Source organism: Papio anubis, chromosome 11 (genome assembly GCF_008728515.1).
Source record: "Papio anubis isolate 15944 chromosome 11, Panubis1.0, whole genome shotgun sequence".
In the NCBI taxonomy this organism is placed as follows: Eukaryota; Metazoa; Chordata; class Mammalia; order Primates; family Cercopithecidae; genus Papio; species Papio anubis.
In genome coordinates, this window is record NC_044986.1 from 87,241,108 (window position 1) to 87,264,575 (window position 23,468).

The following is a 23,468-nucleotide window of genomic DNA, read 5'->3' on the forward strand; positions in this document are numbered from 1 at the left end:
TAGATAAACAAAGAGAAAATTTATATATATATATATATATGTGTGTGTGTGTATATATGTATCTATATAAACTTGTACTGATGGGGTCTTGCTGTGTTGCCCAGACTGGTCTTGAACTCCTGGCCTTAAGCAATTCTTCCACCTCTGCCTCCCAGAATGCTAGTTTAGAGGCTTGATCCACTGTGCCTGGCCTACTTATATTTTTTAATTGAATGAAACTCATTCTGTTTTTGCTGTTATCATTTGAGTTAATTGGTCCCATTTATAATCTAAGAAGCATGATACTATTTTAGTGATCTATTTTTCTAAAGTTTGAAACATTTTGCTATGTTATTTCCTTAGCAATTATTTCAACATTACTCATCAGTTATGTCCAACTGTGGTAAAATAAACTAAAATAGAAAAGAATAGAATGATGGAATTGCTTATAAGGATAATACAATAGTGAAGATCACTGTCACTATTATATCATCCTTCAGTTTTCTTATTGAGCTGCTTGAAGTATTGCATCACTTGTGACAAAAATATAAAAGAAGCCTGGAGAAACCTTATTTGTAGTTTCTTTCTTTCTTTTTTTTTTTTTTAATTTTGTTTATTCATTTCTTTTTGAGATGGAGTCTCACTCTGTTGCCCAGGCTGGAGTGGAGCGGTGCAATCTCAGCTCATTGCAACCTCTACCTCTCAGGTTCAAGTGCTTCTACTGCCTCAGCCACCCGAGTAGATGGGACTATAGACACCTACTACTGTGTCCTGGCTTTTTTTTTTTTTTGTATTTTTACTAGAGATGGGGTTTGCCATGTTGGCAAGGCTGGTTTTGAACTCCTGACCTCAGGTGATCCTCCTGCCTTGGCCTCCCAAAGTGCTGGGATTACAGGTGTCAACCACTGTACCTGACTCTTCCTTTTCTTTTTGTTTTGTTTCTTTTCTTTCTTTCTTTTCTTTCCTTTCTTTCTTTTTCTTTCTTTCTTTTTTCCTTCCTCCCTCCCCTCCCCTCCCCTCCCCTTTCCTTTCCTTTCCTTTCCTTGACACTGAGTCTTGCTCTGTCACCCAGGCTGGAATGCAGTAGCATGATCTCAGCTCACTGCAACCTCTGCCTCCTGGGTTCAAGCAATTCCCCTGCCTCAGCCTCCTGAGTAGCTGGGATTACAGGTGCGCACCACCACACCTGGCTACTTTTTGTATTTTTAGTAGAGACGTGGTTTCGCCATGTTGTCCGAGCTGGTCTGGAACGCTTGACTTCAGGTGATCCACCCTCCTCGGCCTCTGAAAGTGCTGGAATTACGGGCGTGAGCCACTGTGCCCAACTCTCTCTCTCTCTCTTTTTTTTTTTTTTTTAATAATTCAATGGGCACAGTTGAAGTTGAGAACTTTTATTTTCTTCCATTAATTGCAAAGAGTAGAAAATTGACAAGAGGAAGTCTCTTCACAATTATTAGGCAAATCAGAAGATGAAGCAGAAGCATTGTAGACTCTAGTAATTACAGTGTAATTGATCATATAAGTGAAATCTCAGACTATGAGTTACATGATGATATTCTAGATGAATAAAGGTATGCATATGATCCTGTTATAAGAACAGCCTGGGTCGGGTACAGTGGCTTATGCCTGTAATCTCAGCACTTTGGGAGGCCGAGGCAGGTGGATTTCTTGAGCCCAGTAGGTCAAGGCTGCAGTGAGCTGTGATGCTGCCACTGCATTACAGCCTGGGCAACAGGAGTTTGAGACCAGCCTGGATAACATGGCAAAAAACTCCATCTCTACAAAAAATACAAAAAATTAGCCAGGCATGGTAGTACATACATGTAATCCCATTTACTCGAGAAGCTGAGGTGGGAGCATCACCTGAGCCTGGGAAGTTGAGGCTGCAGTGAGCCATGATTATACCACTGCACAATCCAGCCTGGGTGACAGAGCCAGACACTGTGCCAAAAAAAAAAAAAAGCATGTGAATATGTCTCCTTTTCATAAGAAATATATTAACATTTATAATCTGTGGTAACTTATTCTTGTTTCTAGACTGCTGCATAGATGATAACCTGTTGGAGAAGAGACAGGAAAATCAAGACCAGCATTTGCAGAAAGTTGATTTTTTCAGCAACAAAACACTGACTATGGACAGAAATGGTGTATTAGGAAAAACATTTTATCTTGACACAAACCCCATTCTATTAAGAAAAATACGTGGCAACTGTGACTCATATGGAGTGAATTTGAATTATATTTTGGAATTAATTATTAGTAATACAAGCTCCTTTATAAGGAACCCTTCTGAGTGTAATGCACATGGGAAAGTTTTCCTTTGTATGAAGCGTGAAAATCCTTATGCCAGAGGGAAACCTTTGGAATATGATGGAAATGGGAAAGCCGTCTTTCAGAATGAGGACCTATTTAGGCATCAAACTCTGAAGCAGTGTTTTGAATACAATCAGTGTGGGAAGGCTTTTCATGAAGAGGCAGCCTGCATTACCCATAAGAGAGTGTGCTCATGGGAGACCCTGTGAATATAGTGGACATGTGAGAGCCTTTCCGATAGACCAATATTCATTGTTCATCAGATAACTCATATAAGGGAGAGTTCCTATGAATTCAATGAATGTGAGAGGAGGTCTGGTGAGAAGCCACCTGTAAGTAAACACCACAGAGTTAATGGAGATGGAACACTATGAGTGTAATGCGAGAGAATAGTTTTGGCAAGAAATCACTCCTCATTCTACGAAGTTACAGAGGAGAGAAAACTTTTGACTGTAATAGAGATTTGAAAGTATTCTGCAAGAAGCCAAATTTCACTCAGCATCAAGAAACACGTATAGGAAAGAATGCCTATAAAATTAATCAGCATGCTAGTACATTTTGCCGTAAGCCAAAGCTTTCTGTATATCAGAAAACAGAGAGGAGAAAAACTCTATGAATGTAGTGAATGTGGGAAAACCTTCTACCAGAAGTCATCCCTCACAGCACATCAGAGAACACACACAGGGGAGCAACCCTATGAATATAATGAAACCTTTTACCAGAATCCTGACTTTGCTAAACATCAGAGAGACAACATAGAGGAAACCCTTGTCAACATCCTGAAGGCTCAGAAACCTTCACCTTCTTGGACTCATTCCATAGCAGAAACAACCCAGGTTGGGGTGAGAACACCCAATAAAGATGAGAAGTCTTTTGCCTAGAAGTGATGTTTCATTGAACAGCAAATAATTGACATTTTATCTTTTTTTCTTTTCTTTTGTTGTTATTTTTTTGAGACAGAGTTTCGCTCTTATTGCCCAGGCTGGAGTGCAATGGCGTGATCTTGGGTCACTGCAACCTCTGTCTCCCGGGTTCAAGCGATCCTCCTGCCTCAGCCTCCCAAGTAGCTGGGATTACAGGCGTGCGCCACCATGCCTGGCTAATTTTGTATTTTTAGGAGAGACGGGGTTTCACCATGTTGGTCAGGCTGTTCTTGAACTCCTGAGCTCAGGTGATCCACCCGCCTTGGCCTGCCAAAGTGTTAGGATTACAGGCGTGAACCACCACACCCAGCCCTTCTTTTTTTGTTGTTTTTTGTTTTTTTTTTGAATCAGAGTCTCACTCTGTTGCCCAGGCTGGAGTGCAGTGGCACAATCTCAGTTCACTGCAGCCTCCTCCTCCCAGGTTCAAGTTATTGTTGTGCCTCAGCCTCCCAAGTAGCTAGGACTATAGGCATGTGCCACCATGCTCAGCTAATTTTTGTATTTTTTGTAAAGACAGATTTTTACCATGTTGGCCAGGGTGGTCTGGAACTCCTGACCTCAAGTGATCTGCCCACCTTGGCCTCCCAAAGTGCTGAGATTACAGGTGTGAGCCACCATGTCTGGCCAATAATTGATATTTTTATTTATTATTTTGTTGAGATGGAGTCTCACTCTGTTGCCCAGGCTGGAGTGCAGTGGGCTGATCTCGGCTCACTGCAACCTCCGCCTCGTGGCTTCAAGCGATTCTTCTGCCTCAGCCTCCTGAGTAGCTGGGATTACAGGTGTGTGCCACCAGACCCAGCTAATTTCTGTATTTTTAGTAGAGACAGGGTTTCGCCATGTTGGCCAGGCTGGTCTTGAACTCCTGACCTCAGGTGATCTGCCTGCTTCGGCCTCCCAAAGTGCTGGGATTACAAGCATGAGGCACCGCACCTGGCCTTTATTCTCTTTTTATTCTTACCTTAGAATCACAAGATGGTAGTGCAGGAAGATTATACAGTATTTAACTATTTCTGCCTTATTTGAAAGATAAAATATATGGAGCCTGAGAGAATCAGTGAATTATTACAGGTCACTCCTTTGTTACTGATCAAGATAAGAGTTTATTCCGGGCGCGGTGGCTCACACCTGTATCCCAGCACTTTGAGAGGCCGAGGCAGGTGGATCACCTGAGATCAGGAGTTCGAGACATGGCCAACATGGGGAAACCCTGTCTCTACTAAAAATACAAAAAATTAGCTGGGCGTGGCCGGGCGCGGTGGCTCAAGCCTGTAATCCCAGCACTTTGGGAGGCCGAGACGGGCGGATCACGAGGACACAAGATCGAGACCATCCTGGCTAACACAGTGAAACCCCGTCTCTACTAAAAAATACAAAAAACTAGCCGGGCGAGGTGGTGGGCGCCTGTAGTCCCAGCTACTCAGGAGGCTGAGGCAGGAGAATGGCGGGAACCCGGGAGGCGGAGCTTGCAGTGAGCTGAGATCCGGCCACTGCACTCCAGCCTGGGGGACAGAGCGAGACACCGCCTCACAAAAAAAAAAAAAAAAAAAAAAAAAAAATTAGCTGGGCGTGGTGGCAGGTGCCTGTAATCTCAGCTCCTCGAAAGGCTGGGGCAGGAGAATCGCTTGAACCTGGGAGGTGGAGGTGGCAGTGAGTTGAGATCGTGCCACTGCATGCCAGCCTGGGCAACAGAGCGAGACTCTTTCAAAAAAAGAAAGTTTCGTGGTTTCTTTATTCCTTTGCACAGCTGAAACAAGTCTTATCAAAAGAGTATGAAACTGTAATGAAATTCGAACAAATATTTAAAAATCTTGTACTGAAGCATTCATTCTCTTTTTTAGAGTTTCTGTAAATTGTTCAACAATATTCCCAGTATTATATTCATAGGAAAACAGATAAACAGTACAACCTGAGTGTTTCCTACCACATCAGTTTTAATGAAGACACTTTTATATTAGGATCCTGTCATTTATAAATTGTTTGTATTTTAAATTTTTTTGTCTTAGTGACATAAATTGTTAATCATTGGGATACATGTGTTTACTTTCACCCAGTGAAAAATTGCATGTCTAAACTCAACACAATCTGGTCATAGAGATGTCTCCACATTGTTCAAATGGTCTCTTCTGTGTAGCATTTTAGGAAGTTGGATCCAGGAGCAGCAAGGTGGGCCAGATTTCTCCTAACTTTATTCTTAGCTCCTCTTTCCCAGCATTACCTTTACATTTTCCCAAGACCAGTAGAAAATGAACAGATCCCAGGTGAGTTGTTTAGTTGTTATTATCAGCTTTATTTGTAATGCATTGTATGAGGCTTTTAAGGGTCATTAGAATGGAAATATAGAAATCAACAGGAAAATAGACAATAGCAGACTGATAGCATGATTTAATATATAGGTAAGTACAAGTTTTATGGTCTTTCATAGTTATCAAAATTGAGCTGTAAATTTGAATATTTTTGATAGCCATTGCACAAGGCAGACATCTGTCACATGATTTATATTTCCATAAAGAAAAACAGTATTGATTATGAATGGGGCGTGAAAACTTCCTGGCAGTGAGTCTGAAATTGTTCTCTTTTTGCACTCCGGATGGGCCATGAAGTGTACAACCTTCCAATAACTTCAATAAAAGAAATTCAGCCTCTTTCAGTAGTTCTTCAGTGGGAACAAAGGACTCAAGAGCTATGAGAAAACTCAGTGAATATAGGTTTTCAGAGAATCAAAATATTGTAGTCTGGTATAGTATGTAGATTAGTAGAGTAACCACTAGCCATATGTGGATATTGAAATATAATTAAAATCTGTTTCATAAGTCACATAGTAACATTTTAAGTGCTTAGTTGCCACATGTGGCTAGTGGCTACCAAGTTGGACAGCACTGCTCTAAGCCATTTTCTGGTGTTGCTGCTTGATACAAGGATAAAATATAGAGGATCTGGAGGAAGAAATCAAGTGCATCTTCAGACTATTTCAGTAAATGATTTTTTTCCCCATTTAGGTGTATTTATGGGGTAGTATAGACAGTTCGCAGTTACACTCTCTGGCATTTGTGCCTGTAATTCTATTTCACATTTCAGACCTTTCTTTTCTGAACAAACCAGAAGAGGTAAAGGAACTGAGAAAGTGTGATTTACGGTATAAATTGAAATGGATATATTATGTTCAAATATTAATATAATAGTTGATAAACCAAGATTCAGAGCAAAACCAAAATACATTACAAAAAGTATGAATGGCTGAATTTCTTATCCAAGACAGACTATCATACCGTGTTTAAAAAACCAGAATACAGCCATATTGTTTCTTAAAAACATGCTTTTAAGAAATCTAGAAGGCTGGGCGGGGTGGCTCACACCTGTAATCCCAGCACTTTGGGAGGCCAAGGTAGGCAGACACCTGAGGTTGGGAGTTTGAGACCAGCCTGACCAACATGGAAAAACCTCGTCTCCACTAAAAGTACAAAATTAGCTGGGCGTGGTGGTGCATGCCTGTAATCCCAGCTACTCGGAAGGCTGAGGCAGGAGAATCGCTTGAACCTAGGAGGTAGAGGTTGTGGTGAGCCGAGATTGCACCATTGCACTACAGCCTGGGCAACAAGAGTGAAACTGCTTCTCAAAAAAAAAAAAAAAAAAAAAAAAGAGATGAAGGAAGGAAAGCAAAGAAATGGGAAAAATATTTTTGGCAAAAGCAATTAAAAGGCAAATAAGAGCACCTTTATTTATATCAAAGTGGAACTTGTACCCATAATGGTATGAAAATAGATATCACACAATGATAAATAGCAAAATTAGACAAGAGGATAAAAGTCATCTTTTTATGTAGCCAAATAGAAAAGCAGCTGCTACCTTGGTTATTGAAAACTATTAAGAGAGGCAAAAACCTCTTTCAGCTTATGACAGATCAAAGAGGTTAAAAATAAGGCAAGATAGCTAACTATCCTGTATTCTACCCAATGGAATATTTTACTCTTCAAGGAAAAATTGCAAAGATTGAAGAGATAATCATACCTAAAATTCAGTGGTATTTATTCTGTGTCAGATGGTTTTCTAAATATCTTAAATTTATATAATCTAATCTCTACAGCAAACGTGTAACATGGATATCATTGTTTTCCCAAAATAAAACTGAAGTAAAAAGATTAAGTGCCGTGTCTATTATGGGATCTAGGTCAACAAATTTTTCATCCCTCTTTTTTCATCATTACATCATATTCTGGTCACTAAGAACATTTTTTTGTTGTTTTTTTGATACAGAGTCTTGCTCTATCACCCAGGCTGGAGCGCAGTGGCATGATCTCAGCTCGCTGCAACCTCCGCCTTTCAGAATCAAGCGATTCTCCTGCCTCAACCTCCCGATTAGCTGGGATTACAGGCGCGTGCCACCATGCCTGGCTAATTTTTTGTATTTTTAAATGAGATGAAGTTTCATTGTGTTAGCCAGGATGGTCTAGATCTCCTGACCTCGTGATCGGTCCACCTCGGCCTCCCAAAGTGCAGGGATTAGAGGCGTGAATCACCGTGCCTGGCCCAGAAAAATTTTTTTCTTTTTTTTTTTGAGATGGAGTTTTGCGCTTGTTGCCCAGGCTGGAGTACAATGGCGTGATCTCCGCTCACTGCAGCCTCCGCCTCCTGGGTTCAGGCAATTCTGCCTCAGCCTCCCAAGTAGCTGGGATTACAGGCATGTGCCACCACGCCTGGCTAATTTTTTGTATTTTTAGTAGAGACAGGGTTTCGCTGTGTTAGCCAGGATAGTTTCCATCTTCCGACCTCAGGTGATCCCCCCGCCTGGGCCTCCCAAAGTACTGGGATTACAGACGTGAGCAACTGTGCCTGGCCCGAACATTTTTAATACTAAAAAATCGAAATTTGTTAAGAAGTAGAATTTTGAGGCCAGGCACGGACCCACGCCTGTATTCCCAGCACTTTCGGAGGCCAAGGTGGGCGGATCACCTGAGGTCAGGAGTTCGAGACCAGCCTGGCCGACTTGGCAAAACCCCGCCTCTACCAAAACTACAAAAAAAAAAAAAAAAAAAAGTCGGGCGTGGTGGCGGGCGCCTGTAGTCCCAGCTACTCAGGCTGAGGCAGGAGAATTGTTTAAGCCGGGAGGCGGAGTTTGGAGTGAGCCAAGATGGCTCTACTGCACTCCAGCCTGGGTGACAGAGCAAAACCCTGTCTCAAAAAAAAAAAAAAAAAAAAAAAAAAAAAAAAAAGAATTTCAAGATAATACATCCTTAATTGTGAGCTTTAAAACGGAAAGGAATAGATAGATTACTTATGATATATAATCATAAAATAAGTCATCCCTTAAATAAAACTTTGGACTTAAGATAAATCCAAATTATTAATTATCTGGAATAAATCGTAAGGCGAATACATGACAACTTTAGGGCAACAAGTAAATTTATTGCAGAATACTGTAACTTACTTTTAAAACTAAACTGAAAATAATTATGAATTATATATTTGCTCAAATAAACTGGAAAAAAAGCAAAGCAGGACAAGGTTAGGATAAAATCATAAATGAATATAATTAAAACATAATAAGGAGCAAAGCTAAATGTAAAACTAAAAGCAGTTTGTTGCAACTGGTCATAAAAGTGATTAAATCTAAAGTTGGCATTAATAAGGAAGCAAGGTAATAAAGCAAAAATATAAACAACTTTGAGAAAGTACACCTAATAGCAAAATCTTGTAACACAACAAACAAAAATCACAAAAAATATAGGGAGACTACATCGAGGATTATACCAAAGAATAAATACAGCATGTTCTATTAGAATATCCTCTCCATGAAAGTAGTAATTTTGATCACAACAATCTTTCCAACACTGTAATAGCAGATGCTCAATATATATTCACTGAATAAATGACTGACCAAATAGGGTGTATATCAAATAACGTATGGCTTCTTCAACAATAAGAAACTTACGGGAGGCCGGGAGTGGTTGCTTACTCCTGTAATCCTAGTACTTTGGGAGGATGAGGTGAGAGGATCACTTGAGGCCAGGAGTTTGAGACCAGCCTGGGCAACATGGCAAAATCCTGTCTCTACAAAAAAATATGAAAAAATTAGCTGGGTATGGTGGCCTATGCCTGTAGTCCTGGCTACTTGGAAGAATCACCTGAACCCATGAGGTCAATGCTGTGGTGAACAGCGATCACGCCAGCCCAGGCGACAGAGACAGACCCTGGCTCAAAAAGAAAAACCAAAACAAAAACACTCCCCAGCTTCTTGGAGATACTACATCAACACATTTAACTTGAATACAGAATAATTATATGAAAGTCACTAGGCTGGGTGCAGTGGCTCATGCCAACGTGGGAGGATTGCTTGAGGCCAGGAGTTCAAGACCAACCTGGCCAACATAGACTCCATCTCTAAAAAAGTGAAAAAAACTTAAAAAGTCACTAGCTAACAGGTAATTAGATACACGTTTATTTATTTATTTTTATTTATTTGTTTTTTGAGATGGAGTCTCGCTCTGTCACCCTGGCTGGAGTGTAATGGTACGATCTCAGCTCACTGCAATCTCTATCTCCTGGGTTCAAGCAATTCCCATGTCTCAGCCTCCTGAGTAGCTGAGATTATAGCCGCCGGCCACCACGCCCAGCTAATTTTTGTATTTTCAGTAGAGACAAGGCTTTACCATGTTGGCCAGGCTGAGCTTGAACTCCTGACCTCAGCTGATCTGCTCGCCTCCACCTCCAAAGTGCTGGGATTACAGGCGTGAGCCACCACGCCTGGCCTAGATACAAATGTTAAACATGTTAGCCAATAACAAGTTGCAAATAGAAATGGAAGAAAAATGGGAATACTTGTAATGTCAAAAATGAAAAATTAGGCATAAATTTAGTTTCATTGAGAAAAGTACATTGGAGCAAAGTCCTGAAGGAGGAATCATAAAAAATACTAAATCCAATAGAAGGCTTAAAAAGAGAAAAAAGATCAAAGAACAGCTGGAACAAGAAGAAAGATAGAAACAAATAGGTTATAGACTTAAACAGTCACATCAGTATTCATGTTACATATAAATGCCCCAAATATCCAAAGGCAGATATTGCCAAATTGGATTTTAAAAAAAGCAATGCCTATTTATATACTATAGACAAGAAGCTCATATTCATATAAAGACAGAAATAGCATAAAAGTAGAAGGATTGAGGCCGGCGTGGTGGCTCATGCCTGTAATCCCAGCACTTTGGGAGGCCAAGGCAGGCGGATCTCTCGAAGTCAGAGGTTTGAGACCAGCATGGCCAACATGATGAAGCCCCATCTCTACTAAAAGTACAAAAAAATTAGCAGGGCATGGTGGCTGGCACCTGTAATCCCAGCTACTTGGGAGGCTGAGGCCAGAGAATCTCTTGAACCCGGGAGGCAGAGGTTGCGGTGAACCAACATTGAGCCATTGCGCTCCAGCCTGGGCACAGAGCAAGACTCCGTCTCCAAAAAAAAAAAAAAGTAGAAGGATTGTACAAGGTATACCATGCTAACACTAATCAAATTGATATGCCAAGCTAACACTAAACAGACAGATTTCTCTTTTTTTTTTCTTTGAGACCGAGTCTTGCTCTCTTGCCCAGGCTGGAGTGCAAGGGTGCCATCTCGGCTCATGGAAACCTCCACCTCCCAGGTTCAAGCGATTCTCCTGCCTCAGCCTCCCCAGTAGCTGGGATTACAGGCAGCCACCACCATGGCCAGCTAATTTTGGTATTTTTAGTAGAAACAGAGTTTCACCATATTGGCCAGGCTGGTCTCGAACTGCTGACCTTGTGATCTGGCTGCCTTGGCCTCCCAAAGTGCTGGGATTACAGGCATGAGCCACCGAGCCTGGCCTAAACAGGCAGACTTCATATCAGATTAAATATCAGACAGGATATTTCAAAACAGAGCATTACAAGTTGAGTATCCCCAACCTGAAACCTGAAATGCTTTGAAACTTTTTGAGCACTGACATGATGCTCAAAATAAATGTTCAGAGGAGCATTTCAGATTTCAGATTTTTGCATTAGGGATGCTGAAGCTGTTTACAAGTAGAAGGCAAATATTCCAAAATCTGAAAAGATTCAAAATCTGAAACACTTCTGGTCCCAAGCATTTCGGATAAGGGATAGTCAATCAACCTGTATCAGGGCTAAAAAGAAACTTATATAATGATAAACAAGTCAAGAGGACACAAAAATCCTAAATGCTTATCTACCTTGTAGTTCTATAACTTTTGCTTATTTGTCTTGTAGTTCTATAAAAATCCTAAATGCTTATCTCCCTTTTAGTTGTATATATTCTTCAAAATATTCTTCAAAATATGTGAAACAAAAAGTTACAGAACTGCGAGGAAAAGTAGACAGTTGCACAATTATACTCAGAGACTTTAAAATCCTTAGTAACTGATAGAACAAATAGAAAACTCTGGACCGGGTGCGGTGGCTCACACTTGTAATCCCAGCACTTTGGGAGGCTGAGATAAGTGGATCACCTGAGGTCAGGAGTTCAAGACCAGGCTGGTCAACACAGTGAAATCCCGTCTCTACTAAAAAAAATACAAAAAATTAGCCAGATGTGGTGGCATGTGCCTGTAATCCCAGCTACTCGGGAGGCTGAAGCAGGAAAATCACTTGAACCCAAGAGGCAGAGGTTGCAGTGAGCCAAGATTGTGCCGTTGCACTCGAGCCTGGGCAACAAGAACAAAACTCTGTCTCAAAAAAAAAAAAAGAAAGAAAGAAAAGGAAAAGAAAAGAAAAATCTGTAAGGGTATACAATATCTAAGGAAAACTATCAACACAACTAACTTGACCTAACTGACATTATTACTACACACTATAACAGAATATACATTATTTTCATGTGCACCTATGATATTTACCAAGACAGATCACATTCTGGGCCATAAAACAAATCTTGATAAGTATTAAAGGATTCAAGTCATGCAAAATAGGTTCTCTGACCACAGTGGGATTAAATTAGAAATCAGTAATAGAAAGCTATGGAAAAATAACCAATCATTTGGAAACTAACACACTTCTAAATCACCCATAGGATGCAGTCAAAATTGAAATGGAAATTGTAAAGTATTTTGAACTGACTGCAAATGGAAGTGCAACATATGAAAATTAGTGATATGTACTAAATAGTATTTAGAATTTATAGCAGGCCAGGCATGGTGGCTGATGCCTGTAATCCCAGAACTTTGGGAGGCTGAGGCAGACAGATCACTTGAGGTCAGGAGTTCGAGACCAGCCTGTCCAACATGGTGTAAAACCCGTCTCTACTAAAAATATAAAAATTAGCCAAGTGTAGTGGCGGGTGCTTGTAGTCCCAGCTACTCGGGAGGCTGAGGCAGGAGAATTGCTTGAATCTGGGAGGTGGAGGTTGCAGAGAGCCGAGATCGCGTCGTTGTGCTACAGCTTGGGCAACAAGAGCGAAACTCCATACTGCCCCCCCACCTCCCCCCAAAAAAACCCGAAAGAATTTGTAGCATTAAATACTTGTTAGTAAATAATTTCATTTCAGATCTATTTTTTGTAAACATATGGCAAGATATTCAAATAAATATATTTGAATATAACATAATAAAATATACCGTTGACCCTTGAACGACACGGGTTTGCACTATGTGGGTCCTCTTACACATAGATTTTCTTCCATCTCTGCCACCTGTGAGATGGCAAGACCAACCCTTCCTCTTCCTCCTCCACCTCCTTAGCCTACTCCACGTGAAGATAATGAAGATAAAGACCTTTATGATGATCCAGTTCCACTTAATTAATAGTAAATATATTTTCTTTTTCTTACGATTTTGTTAATAGCATTTTCTTTAGCTTACTTTATTGTAAGAATATAGTATGTAATACTTATACCAAGTATGTATTAATTGACTGTTTATGTTATTGGCAAAGCATCTGATCAACAGTAGGCTACTAGTAGTTATTTTGACTGCGAGGGGTAGGGGCAGTGGCAGTGCCTCTAACCCCTGAATTTTTGTTTTTCTTTTCTTTTTTTGAGATGGAGTGTCACTCTGTCACCCAGGCTGGAGCACAGTGGTGTGATCTTAGCTCACCACAACCTCTGCCTCCCAGGTTCAAGTGATTCTCCTGCCTCAGCCTCCTGAGCAGCTGGGACTATAGGCATGCCCCACCATGCCCAGCTAATTTTTATATTTTTAATAGAGACAGGATTTCACCATGTTGGCCAGGCTGATCTCAAACTCCTGACCATAAGCATTCTGACTGCCTTGGCCTCTCAATGTGCTGGGATTACAGGTGTGAGCCACCACACCTGGCCAAGATCTGTTATTTCTTACTCCGTCTCCCCTCTTCAGCTTCCTCTTACCTAGACTGGATTGGCAGCTTGTTAGTGTTTCTGTAGCACTTTCCTTGCAGAGATTACATGGGCCCTGCCCATTTCAATACATCTGGTTTTGGGCCCATTATATGAAAGATTATGTATAGGATTCCCAAATTGCAATTCTTTTTCTAAAATTCCATTGTCTTTTTTGTTCTACTACTGCAGAGGAGAAAGCTGAAGCTAGGATACCTCTCTTTCTTGTGTAGTCAGCTCTTCTTTCATCTGGAACTTGTGAGATTTTGTCCTTGTCATTCAGAATTATATAAATGTATGTGTCAGTGTGCCTTTTACATTAACTCTAGGTTGGTATTTTTCTATTCTTTTAATTGTTTAGATATTTCATTCCACTCTTCTTACTTATGTGGATTTTCAGAATTTTGCTGTAATTCTTTTCCTTTTTTTCTAGTGTTCTCCTCCCCTCCTACCCCCTGGTGGGTTCTTTTAAGATTTTCTCTTTGTCTTTGATTTTAAGATTTTCTCTTTGTCTTTGATTTTCTTTGAACGTGATACGTCTAATTGTGTGTTGTATTTATTTTTCTTGGTCCTTGGTGTTTTCTGAGCTTTCTGGATCTGTCATTAGTTTTGGAATGTTTTGGCCATTATTACTTCAGATATTTCTTCTTCATTCTCACTTGCTTTTCTTTTTGGTATTTTAATTATGAGTATGTTATACCTTTTGATGTTGTTCTACAGTTCTTAGTTTTTTGTTTTTTGTTTTTTTTTGAGACAGTCTTACTCTGTCCCCCAGGCTGCAGTGCAGCGGTGCGATCTCGGCTCACTGCCACCTCCACCTCCCAAGTTCAAGCTATTCTCTTGCCTCAGCCTCCCAACTAGCTGGGATTACAGGTGTGTGCCACCATGCCCAGTTAATTTTTGTATTTTTAGTAGAGATGGGGTTTCACCAGTTTGCCAAGCTGGTCTGGGGCTCCTGACCTCAAAAGATCCACTTGCCTCGGCCTCCCAAAGTGCTGGGATTACAGGCATGAGCCACCACTCCTGGCCTCCATTCATGGTAAGTGCCCTATATAGGAGTACCATTTTTTAGTCTTTTTGTCTGTTTTGAGACAAGGTCTCGCTGTGTTGTCCGGGGTGGAGTACAGTGGCATGATCCTGGCTCACTGTAGCCTCGATCTCCTGGGCTCAATCGATCCTCCCACCTCAGCCTCCCAAGTAGCTGGGACTACAAGGCATGCACCACCATGCCCAGCTAATTTTTGTTTTTTTTTCCTGTAGAGACAGGGTTTCACCATGGGGCCCAGGCTGGTCTCTAACTCCTGGACTCAAGCGATCCACCTGCCTCTGCCTCCCAAAGTGCTGGGATTACAGGTGTGAGCCACTGTGCTTCAACCTTTTTATCTTTTATGCTGTATACTTACTATGCCTTTTCTATGTTTAGACACATAAATACTTACCATTGTGTTACACTTGCCTACAGTATTCAGTACAGTCACATGCTGTACAGGTTTGTAGTGTAGGAGCAATAGGCCATATCATATAGCCTAGGTGTGTAGTAGCTATACCATCTAGGTTTTTGTAAACATACCTAACGACATATTTCTCAGAAATGTGTCACTGTTATTAAGTGATACATGATTGTACATTTAAATTGATTATTGATAATGAAGGATTTATGCCATTGTGGGTTTTTTTTGTACATGTCTTATATTTTTTGTTCCTAAATTCCTCCTTTACTGGCTTATGTGTTAGATACGTGTTTTCTTTCTTACTATTTTTTTTTTTTTTTTTTTTTTAGATGGACTCTTGCACTATTGCCCGACCTGGAGTGCAATGGCGCGATCTCGGCTCACTGCAACCTCCGCCTCCTGAGTTCAAGCGAGTCCCCTCTTTCAGTCTCCTGAGTAGCTGGAACTACAGGCACCTCCCACGATGCCTGGCTAATTTTTTTGTATTTTAGTAGAGACTGGGTTTCACATGTTGCCAAAGGTGGTCTCAAACTCCTGAGCTCAGGCACTCCGCCCACCTAAGCCTCCCAAAGTGCTGGGATTACAGGTGTGAGCCACTGCGCCCAGCCTCCTTGTTACTGTTTTTTAAAGAGATGGAATATTGCTGGGTTGCTCAAGCTGGAGTGCAGTGGCTGTTCACAGGTACAGTCACAGTGCACTGTGACCTCGAACTCATGGGCTCAAGCGTTCCTCCTGCCTCAGCCTCCCTAATAGCTGGAATTATAGGCATGCACCACCATGCTTGGCTTTACCACTCTGGTTTGAATTAATACCAACTTAATATTTATAGTAAACAAAAACTTTTCTCCTATATATCTCTGTCCCCCTCAAGTTATTATGTCATATTTACATTTTTTTTTGAGACAGAGTCTTGCTCTGTCACCCAGGCTGGAGTGCAGTGGCGTGATCTTGGCTCACCTTAACCTCTGCCTCCCGGATTCAAGTGATTCTCCTGCCTCAGCCTCCTGAGTAGCTGGGATTACAGGTGTGTGCCACCACGCCCAGCTAATTTTTGTATTTTTAGTAAAGACGGGGTTTCACCATGTTGGTCAGGCTGGTTTTGAACTCCTGACCTTGTGATCTGCCCGCCTCGGCCTCCCAAAGTGCTGAGATTACAGGTGTGAGCCACCGTGCCTGGCCCATAATTACATTTTTATACAATGTTTGTTCATCAACATTGTCTTATAATTACTGTTTTATGTTTTATTCATTTTTTTTGAGATGGAGTTTTACTCATGTCACCCAGGCTAAGTGCAATGGTGTGATCTCAGCTCACTGCAACCTCTGTCTCCCAGGTTCAAGCAATTCTCCTGCCTCAACCTCCTGAGTGACTGGGATTACAGATGCCCGCCACAATGCCCAGCTAATTTCTGTACTTTTAGTAGAGATGGGGTTTCACCATGTTGGCCAGGCTGGTCTTGAACTTCTGATCTCAAGTGATCTGCCCACATCAGCCTCCCAAAGTGCTGGGATTACAGGCATGAGCCATCACACCCAGCCAGTTTTATGTTTTTTAAACCACATAGAAAAGGGGATTTCAGTTGTCAAAAATGCATGAATACCAACTTTTATGTTTGCCTGTGTGATTACCTTTACCAGTGTTCCTTTCCTCTTCATTTGGATTTGAGTTACTACTTGGTGTACTTTCACTTTGCTGTGAAGGATTTTTAGCATTTCTTGTCAGGAACATCTACTTATGATGGAGTAGCTATGGTTCTACTCCCCACTTCACTCCTGTAGTTGAAGTCCCTGAGCCGAAAAACCTTCCTTATCAAAAGGACCAGGCCCAGGTCTGGCTCTGTGGCTCGTGCCTATAATCCCAGCACTTTGGGAGGCCAAGGGTGGGAGGACTGCTTGAGCCCAGGAGTTCAAGACCAGCTTGGGCAACAGAGTGAGACCTTGTCTTTATAAAAGATTGAAAAATTAATAGGGCACACACACCTGTAGTCCCAGCTACTTGGGAGGCTGAGGCAGGATGATCACTTGGGCCCAGGAGGTTGAGGCTATACAGTGAGCTGTGATAATGCCACTGCACTCCAGCCTAGATGACAGATTGAGACCCTGTCTCTAAAATAAAATAAAAAAATAATAAAATAAAATAAATAAAATAAAATAAAATAAAATAAAATAAAATATAAATCCAGGCACAGTTCCTGCTTATCCCTGAGTAGTACGTTTCAGTTGCCTGCCAGCTCTCAGAGTTAAACCAGACAATTGCATCCTCCTGCAGGAACTAGGGGTATAAAGCTCTCTTGATAGTGAAAAGCCTGCTTCCCAAAGCCCTTGGCTGTTCACTTATTCCTGAGTGAAATCTCTCTGTGGTCTTGTCTGTTGCAGTGCCCTCCTCTCCTGGGCTGTAAGTACAAGTGACTGATAAATGCTGTCAAAATCACCTATGAGGCGTTGAGTATGCTTCAGCCATCCCATGACCCAAGGGTAGGAATTCCTTCCTCACCCACAGGGTGAAGAGGAGGCAATGACAATTGGAATCATGAACAGGATGGTCCTAGGGCCCCTGGTGAGCTGTAATTAACTGTTCTTGGCAGATAACTGGCTCCATGATACAGCAAAGGCTGCCTGGGCCCAAACTGGAGGTTGCTGGTGGGCTTGTGCTTTGGCCTTCATTGTTGTCACTTCTTCCTACCCTAGGTGGCTCTTGTCTCCAACATGAGGATTGTTATTTGACTCTACGGTGGCATACTATGCTCTTGGGTTTGGTGTGTTCATAGGTGGTTTCTGAGGCTCCCTCCTGTAAAGGCAGTGACAACACAGCGCTGTAACCAGTTGGTGCTTGAGTTCAGCTTACCACGAGTCAGGCCAGGTATCTTTTGTTGCTGTGTCTACTCTGTGAACCATCACTGGCTACTTGGGGGAGCTATACAGATGTTATTTGTGATTGTGCACCCACCCCTTGGGACAGGTCCAGTCTTCCTCAGGTTAGTGGAAAGGAAGAAAGAAGACCACTACTCCAGGGAGAATTAAACATGACACCGTGGTTGCCTAGTGAGTGTTTTTCAGGCAAGAGTAATGGCCTTGCCTGGCACTTGGGCGTTGCTTCCCCTGCTTCACCAGGCGCTTCTCCCCTGGTGTCTAAGAGCATGAAGGTGTGAATCCATTGTAGCCCGCAACCCAGGGGCTGATAAAGAAAAGAGTAGAAGGAGCATTTGGTACCAGCCTCTCCCACTGGAGGATGTAGCTCAACTGCTTTCCCCATGCAAAACCCCCAGCCAGTGCACCTGGGCTTTGCTTAGTATGGCTGCTTACCAAGAAGCCAGAGGGCTAAGCTTGGAATGGCACAGCTTGTTGGCTCCCACCTGAGCCATAAACAAAATGACCTAATCATTTATTCACACTATTTTTAAAACATTCACTTAGAAAATATGTGTTTCAAGATTTTTTTGTAATGCTATTTTCCATTCTATTGTCATGAATGTGCATAGTAACGAAGCACACACTATAAAATTTTCTTTAAACATATATATTTTTGAAAACCATAAATTACTAAAGTTTTATCATATCTCACCCTATTTAAAGTGATAACTTTTAAATTAAAATAATTCACCATGGATACATTTGAAAGCAAAATATTGTGATAGTAATTTATCAAAATAAAATAATTTTATTCACTTATCAAACTTTCTAAAGGAGATCATTAATCTTTTATGGTGTTATTACAAACAAAATGATTTTGTTTAGATATCTAAATTCCGTTTATCATCTTCTTGAATTGTTTGTCAAGGAATCTAATTTATCTGGGCTATAAAAACTTGCTGCTTTGAGCTTTTATTTTTTCATCATTCTATTCCATTGTAAACTGTAATGTAACAAAAATGCTGTCTCTGTTATGCCATTACAGAATTTCTTGTAACAGTAACCCATTAAAGTATATTAAAAGTGAAAAAAAAAAATTCCCTTCCTTGATGTGGATCCTAACCCTGGAGAGATTGATTGGCCCTTCCCGTTAGAAGAGGCAGCTGCCTACAAGGTGAGCCGTTGGGTCCCTGAACCTTTCCCTGTTCTCACCCAGAAGGTCCACATGGTGATGGGACAGTGACTGAAATGGAAAGCTGCAACTTATTGTGGCTAGAAATCTAAAATATTGCTTGGTAATTTATATATAGACAGCAATAAAAAAGCCTGTGTCATGGAAAAGGCAGGACTGTTGCTAAGGATAGTTTCAGTCCACCCACTACTGGGCCATGGGCCTTGCAGGTTTCCACTGCAGTATTTTGCTGCCTGAGCCTCCATTGCAAGAAAAATCTTGCTCTGTAGGGTCATAGAGAAAAGTCACCCTATGGCACCCTGTGGCATTGTGAGGGGGCTAATTCAAACCCAGCCTAAGCCTGAGGTTCTTAAACCCTGTAAACCAACCATTGCCTTGCAGGGAAGGAGGAGGCCTCTCACCCTGATGATAATGACTTGAGGCTCTCTGGAGAAAGATACCTATAAATATAAGCAGGATAAAAAGAACTTCTCCTCCCTATCTGTATGTTCTTAGGGAGTTTCTGAATATAAAATAGAGACTAAATAAGTATGCCTCACCTTAACTGTTGTCTCTCCCAGATTCCCTATGGTCATAGCACTTATGACCTTAGAATATACCGTGGTGGACATGGAATCAGTGAGCAATAAATTAAAATGAAGTCATTGGCACTTAACAACTTGGCTTAATGAAAAGGGACCTTATGAAAATCACAGTTAAAATAATGTCGGGCTGGGCATGGTGGCACGTGCCTGTAATCCCAGCACTTTGGGAGACCAGGGTGGGTGGATCTCCTGACGTCAGGAGTTTGAGACCAGCCTGGCTAACATGGCCAAATCCCGTCTCTACTAAAAATACAAAAATACAAAAAAACCCAAAAACAAACAAACAAAAAAACTAGCCAGGTGTGGTGGTGCATGCCTGTAATCCCAGCTACTCGGGAAGCTGAGGCAGGAGAATCATTTAAACTGGAGAGGTGGAGATTGTAGTGAGCTAAGATTGCACCACTGCACTTCAGCCTGGGTGACAAGAGTGAAACTACATCTCAATAAATAAATAAATAAAAATAAAAATAAATAAAATAGTTAATATGGCCAATGTAAATTAAAACAGAGCCTTCAAGAATTAAGGCTGGGCATGATGGCTCCCAGCATTTCAAGAGGCTGAGGCAGGCAGATTGCTTGAACTCAGGAGTTCAAGACCAGCTGGGGCAACATGACAAAACCCTCTCTGTACCAAAAAAAAATTAGCTGGGCATGGTGGTGCACACCTGTAATCCCAGCTACTTGGGTGGCTGAGGCATGAGAATTGCTTGAACATAGGAGGTGAAGGTTGCAGTCAGTCAAGATTGTACTACTGCACTCCAGCCTGGGTGACAGAGCAAGACTCTATCAAAAAAAAAAAAAAGAATTGAAACTTGTAAGAAGGGGTGATTATCCCTACTGTACCTGCATTTAGCAGCCAAACTTGGCCTCTTTAACCTGGAAAGCATGAATATGAATAGTGCCTCATGGTGGATTACTGGAATCTTAAGGTCCTCAGACCTGATACCCAATGTTATTGAACTTACTGACTCCATCTAATAAGCAACTGGTAAATATTTTGCTATTATAGATTTGACTTGTGTTAGGGTTCTCTAGGGGGACAGAACTATCTATCTATCTATCTATCTATCTATCTATCTATCTATCTATCTATATAAAATATGGGAGTTTGTTAAGTATTAACGCATACAAACACAGGGTCCCACAACACACTGTCTGCAGGCTGAGGAGCAAGGAGAGCTAGTCCAAGTTCCAAAACTGAAGGACTTGGAGTCTGATGTTCGAGGGCAGGAAGCATCCAGCATGGGAGAAAGATGTAGGCGGGGAGGCTAGGCCAGTCTCTCTTTTCACATTTTTCTGCCTGTGTATATTCTAGCCTCGCTGGCAGCTGATTAGATGGTGCCCACCCAGATTAAGGTGGGTCTGCCTTTCCCAGCCCACTGACTCAAATGTTAATCTTCTTTGGCAACACCCTCACAGACACACCCAGGATCAATACTTTGTATCCTTCAATCCAATTAAGTTGACACTCAGTATTAACCATCACAAGTCCACCCCTTGTCAACTTGAACCCATACACATCTCCTGTGGTCGTACATAATCTTCAAATAAAGACAATAATAAGGTCATAATTATGCCTAACATAATACAACTATCCTTCATACAACAGGAAACATACCAATTCCCAACCCAAATACTATTACATAAAGTTAACAATACATAAATGCTGATGTGAAGTCAATAAATATTATGTCACATGATAAAGAGAAAGGAAATAAAGTAAAGTTTTTTTAGTACAAGTATATATATGCACAAACATGTTCTTAACAAAAGACAGAGGAAATACTCATGACAATTACAGTCCTCGTTTCTGCAGGGGGTCACATGGTCATAGCTGGTATTCATGACTACCTTCTACTATCCATTCTGTATTCCCTTTGCCTTCAGCAAGCACCTCAGCAGGTCATGGTTTTTTTCCTGGTGGAGTGACCCAAACCTTCATTCCTGAAGGGTCTGGGTCATTTGTAGTCCTGGCTGGATTGGGCTTTTATAGTTTCCTATTGACCTTAATTAGAGTGCACGGTAATACTAAGAGACACCCTAATGATCTCCTGTGTTCCATACATACTCTTCCTTACCTCCGTTGTGGAGTACTAGACTGATTCCATCTTGATAGTCTGGGTCAGTCACCCCAGGCAACACTCTAACTCCTTTTTTTTTTTTTTTTCGAGAACGAGTTTTACTCTGTCACCCAGGCTGGAGTGCAATGGTACGATCTCGGTTCACTGCAACCTCTGCCTCCTGGGTTCAAGCAATTCTCCTGCCTCAGCCTCCTGAGTAGCTAGGATTACAGGCGCATGCCACCATGCCCAGCTAATTTTTGTATTTTTAGGAGAGACAGGGTTTCACCATGTTGGTCAGGCTGGTCTCGAACTCCTGACCTCATGATCCGCCCGCCTTGGCCTCCCAAAGTGCTGGGATTATAAGCGTGAGCCACTGCGCCTGGCCCTGTAACTCCCTTCTTAGCCTGTCCACTTAAAGGTAGGAGAAGCCCAAAGTGTCCAGGTGGCAATCTTCCAGTTTAATGGAATTGTCGTTGGGTCTCCTGGTGGCAGTGTTCCTTCCTATGGAACTAAGACCTCTAGGTCAGCAAAATGTAATGTTGCAGGAATAGGAAGCAAAAATTTTGCTAGTGGAACACCAGGGGTGATGGTAAGTGGTTCCACTTTCACTTCCACCCCTTGATTCCTGGACCCATGAATCCTAGCTAAGGGAGAACAGTACCAAATATTGGACGCTGATTCAGAGCATACACAGCCTTCTGGAGAACTTTGCCCCAGCCTTGCAAAGTATTGTCATCTAGTTGGTGTTATAATTGTGACTTCAAAAGGCCATTCCACTGTTCTGTCAATCCAGCTGCTTCAGGATGATGGAGAGCATGGTAAGACCAGTCAATTCCATGAGCATGAGCCCACTGCTGCACTTTTTTAGCCATAAAGTGAGCACCTTGGTTAGAGGCAATGCTGTGTGGAATACTGTGATGGTGGATAAGGTATTCTGTGTGTCCACAGATGGTAGTCTTGGCAGAAGCGCTGCATGCAGGATAGGCAAACCCATATCCGGAGTAAGTGTCTATTCCAATGAGGACAAATCTCTGCCCATTTCATGATGGAAGAGGTCTAGTATAATCAACCTGCCACCAGGTAGCTGGCTGATCACCCGAGGAATGGTGCCATATCAAAAGCTCAGTGTTGGTCTCCGCTGCTGGCAAATAGGACATTCAGCAGTGGCCATAGCCAGGTCAGCCTTGGTGAGTGGAAGTCCATGTTGCTGAGCCCATGCATAACCTCCGTTCTTGCCACTATGGCCACTTTGTTCATGGGCCCATTGGCGATGACAGGGGTGGCTGAGGAAAGAGGCTGAGTGGTGTCCACGGAACGGGTCATCCTATCCACTTGATTATTAAAATCCTCCTCTGCTGAGGTCACCTGTTGGTGAGCACTCACATGGGATACAAATATCTTCAGAGTTTTTGACTACTAAGAGAGATCCATCCACACACCTCTTCCCCAAATTTGTCACCAATTTTCCAGTAATGCTTCTTCCAAGTCCCTGACCACCCAACCAAACCATTGGCTATAGCCCATGAATCAATATATAATAGCACATCTGGCCATTTCTCCTTCTGTGCAAAGTGCACAACCAGGTGCACTGCTCAAAGTTCTGCCCACTGGGAAGATTTCCCTTCACCGCTGTCCTTCAGTGATGTCCTAGAAAGGGGCTGTAGTGCTACAGCTGTCCACTTTTGGGTGGTGCCTGCATATCATGCAGAATCACCTGTGAACCAGGCCCTAGTCCTCTTTTCCTCTGTCCGCTGATCATAGGGAACTGAAGGACTTGGAGTCCGATGTTTGAGGATAGG

The 23,468-nt window shown here is 42.0% G+C and overlaps 1 protein-coding gene across 9 annotated transcripts in view; it reads left to right on the top strand.

Moving 5' to 3' along the window:
* Window positions 1–3,172, top strand: part of ZNF487 (zinc finger protein 487) — a 42,102-nt gene extending 38,930 nt beyond the window's left edge. For all 9 annotated transcript variants that reach the window (XM_031652367.1, XM_031652366.1, XM_031652369.1 and 6 more), the window contains one exon: window positions 2,017–3,172. In XM_031652367.1, coding sequence (XP_031508227.1) covers window positions 2,017–2,501 — 485 coding nt within the window. In that variant the 3' untranslated portion in view covers window positions 2,502–3,172. The remainder of the gene's footprint in view (window positions 1–2,016) is intronic.
* The last annotated feature ends 20,296 nt before the right edge of the window (window positions 3,173–23,468 follow it).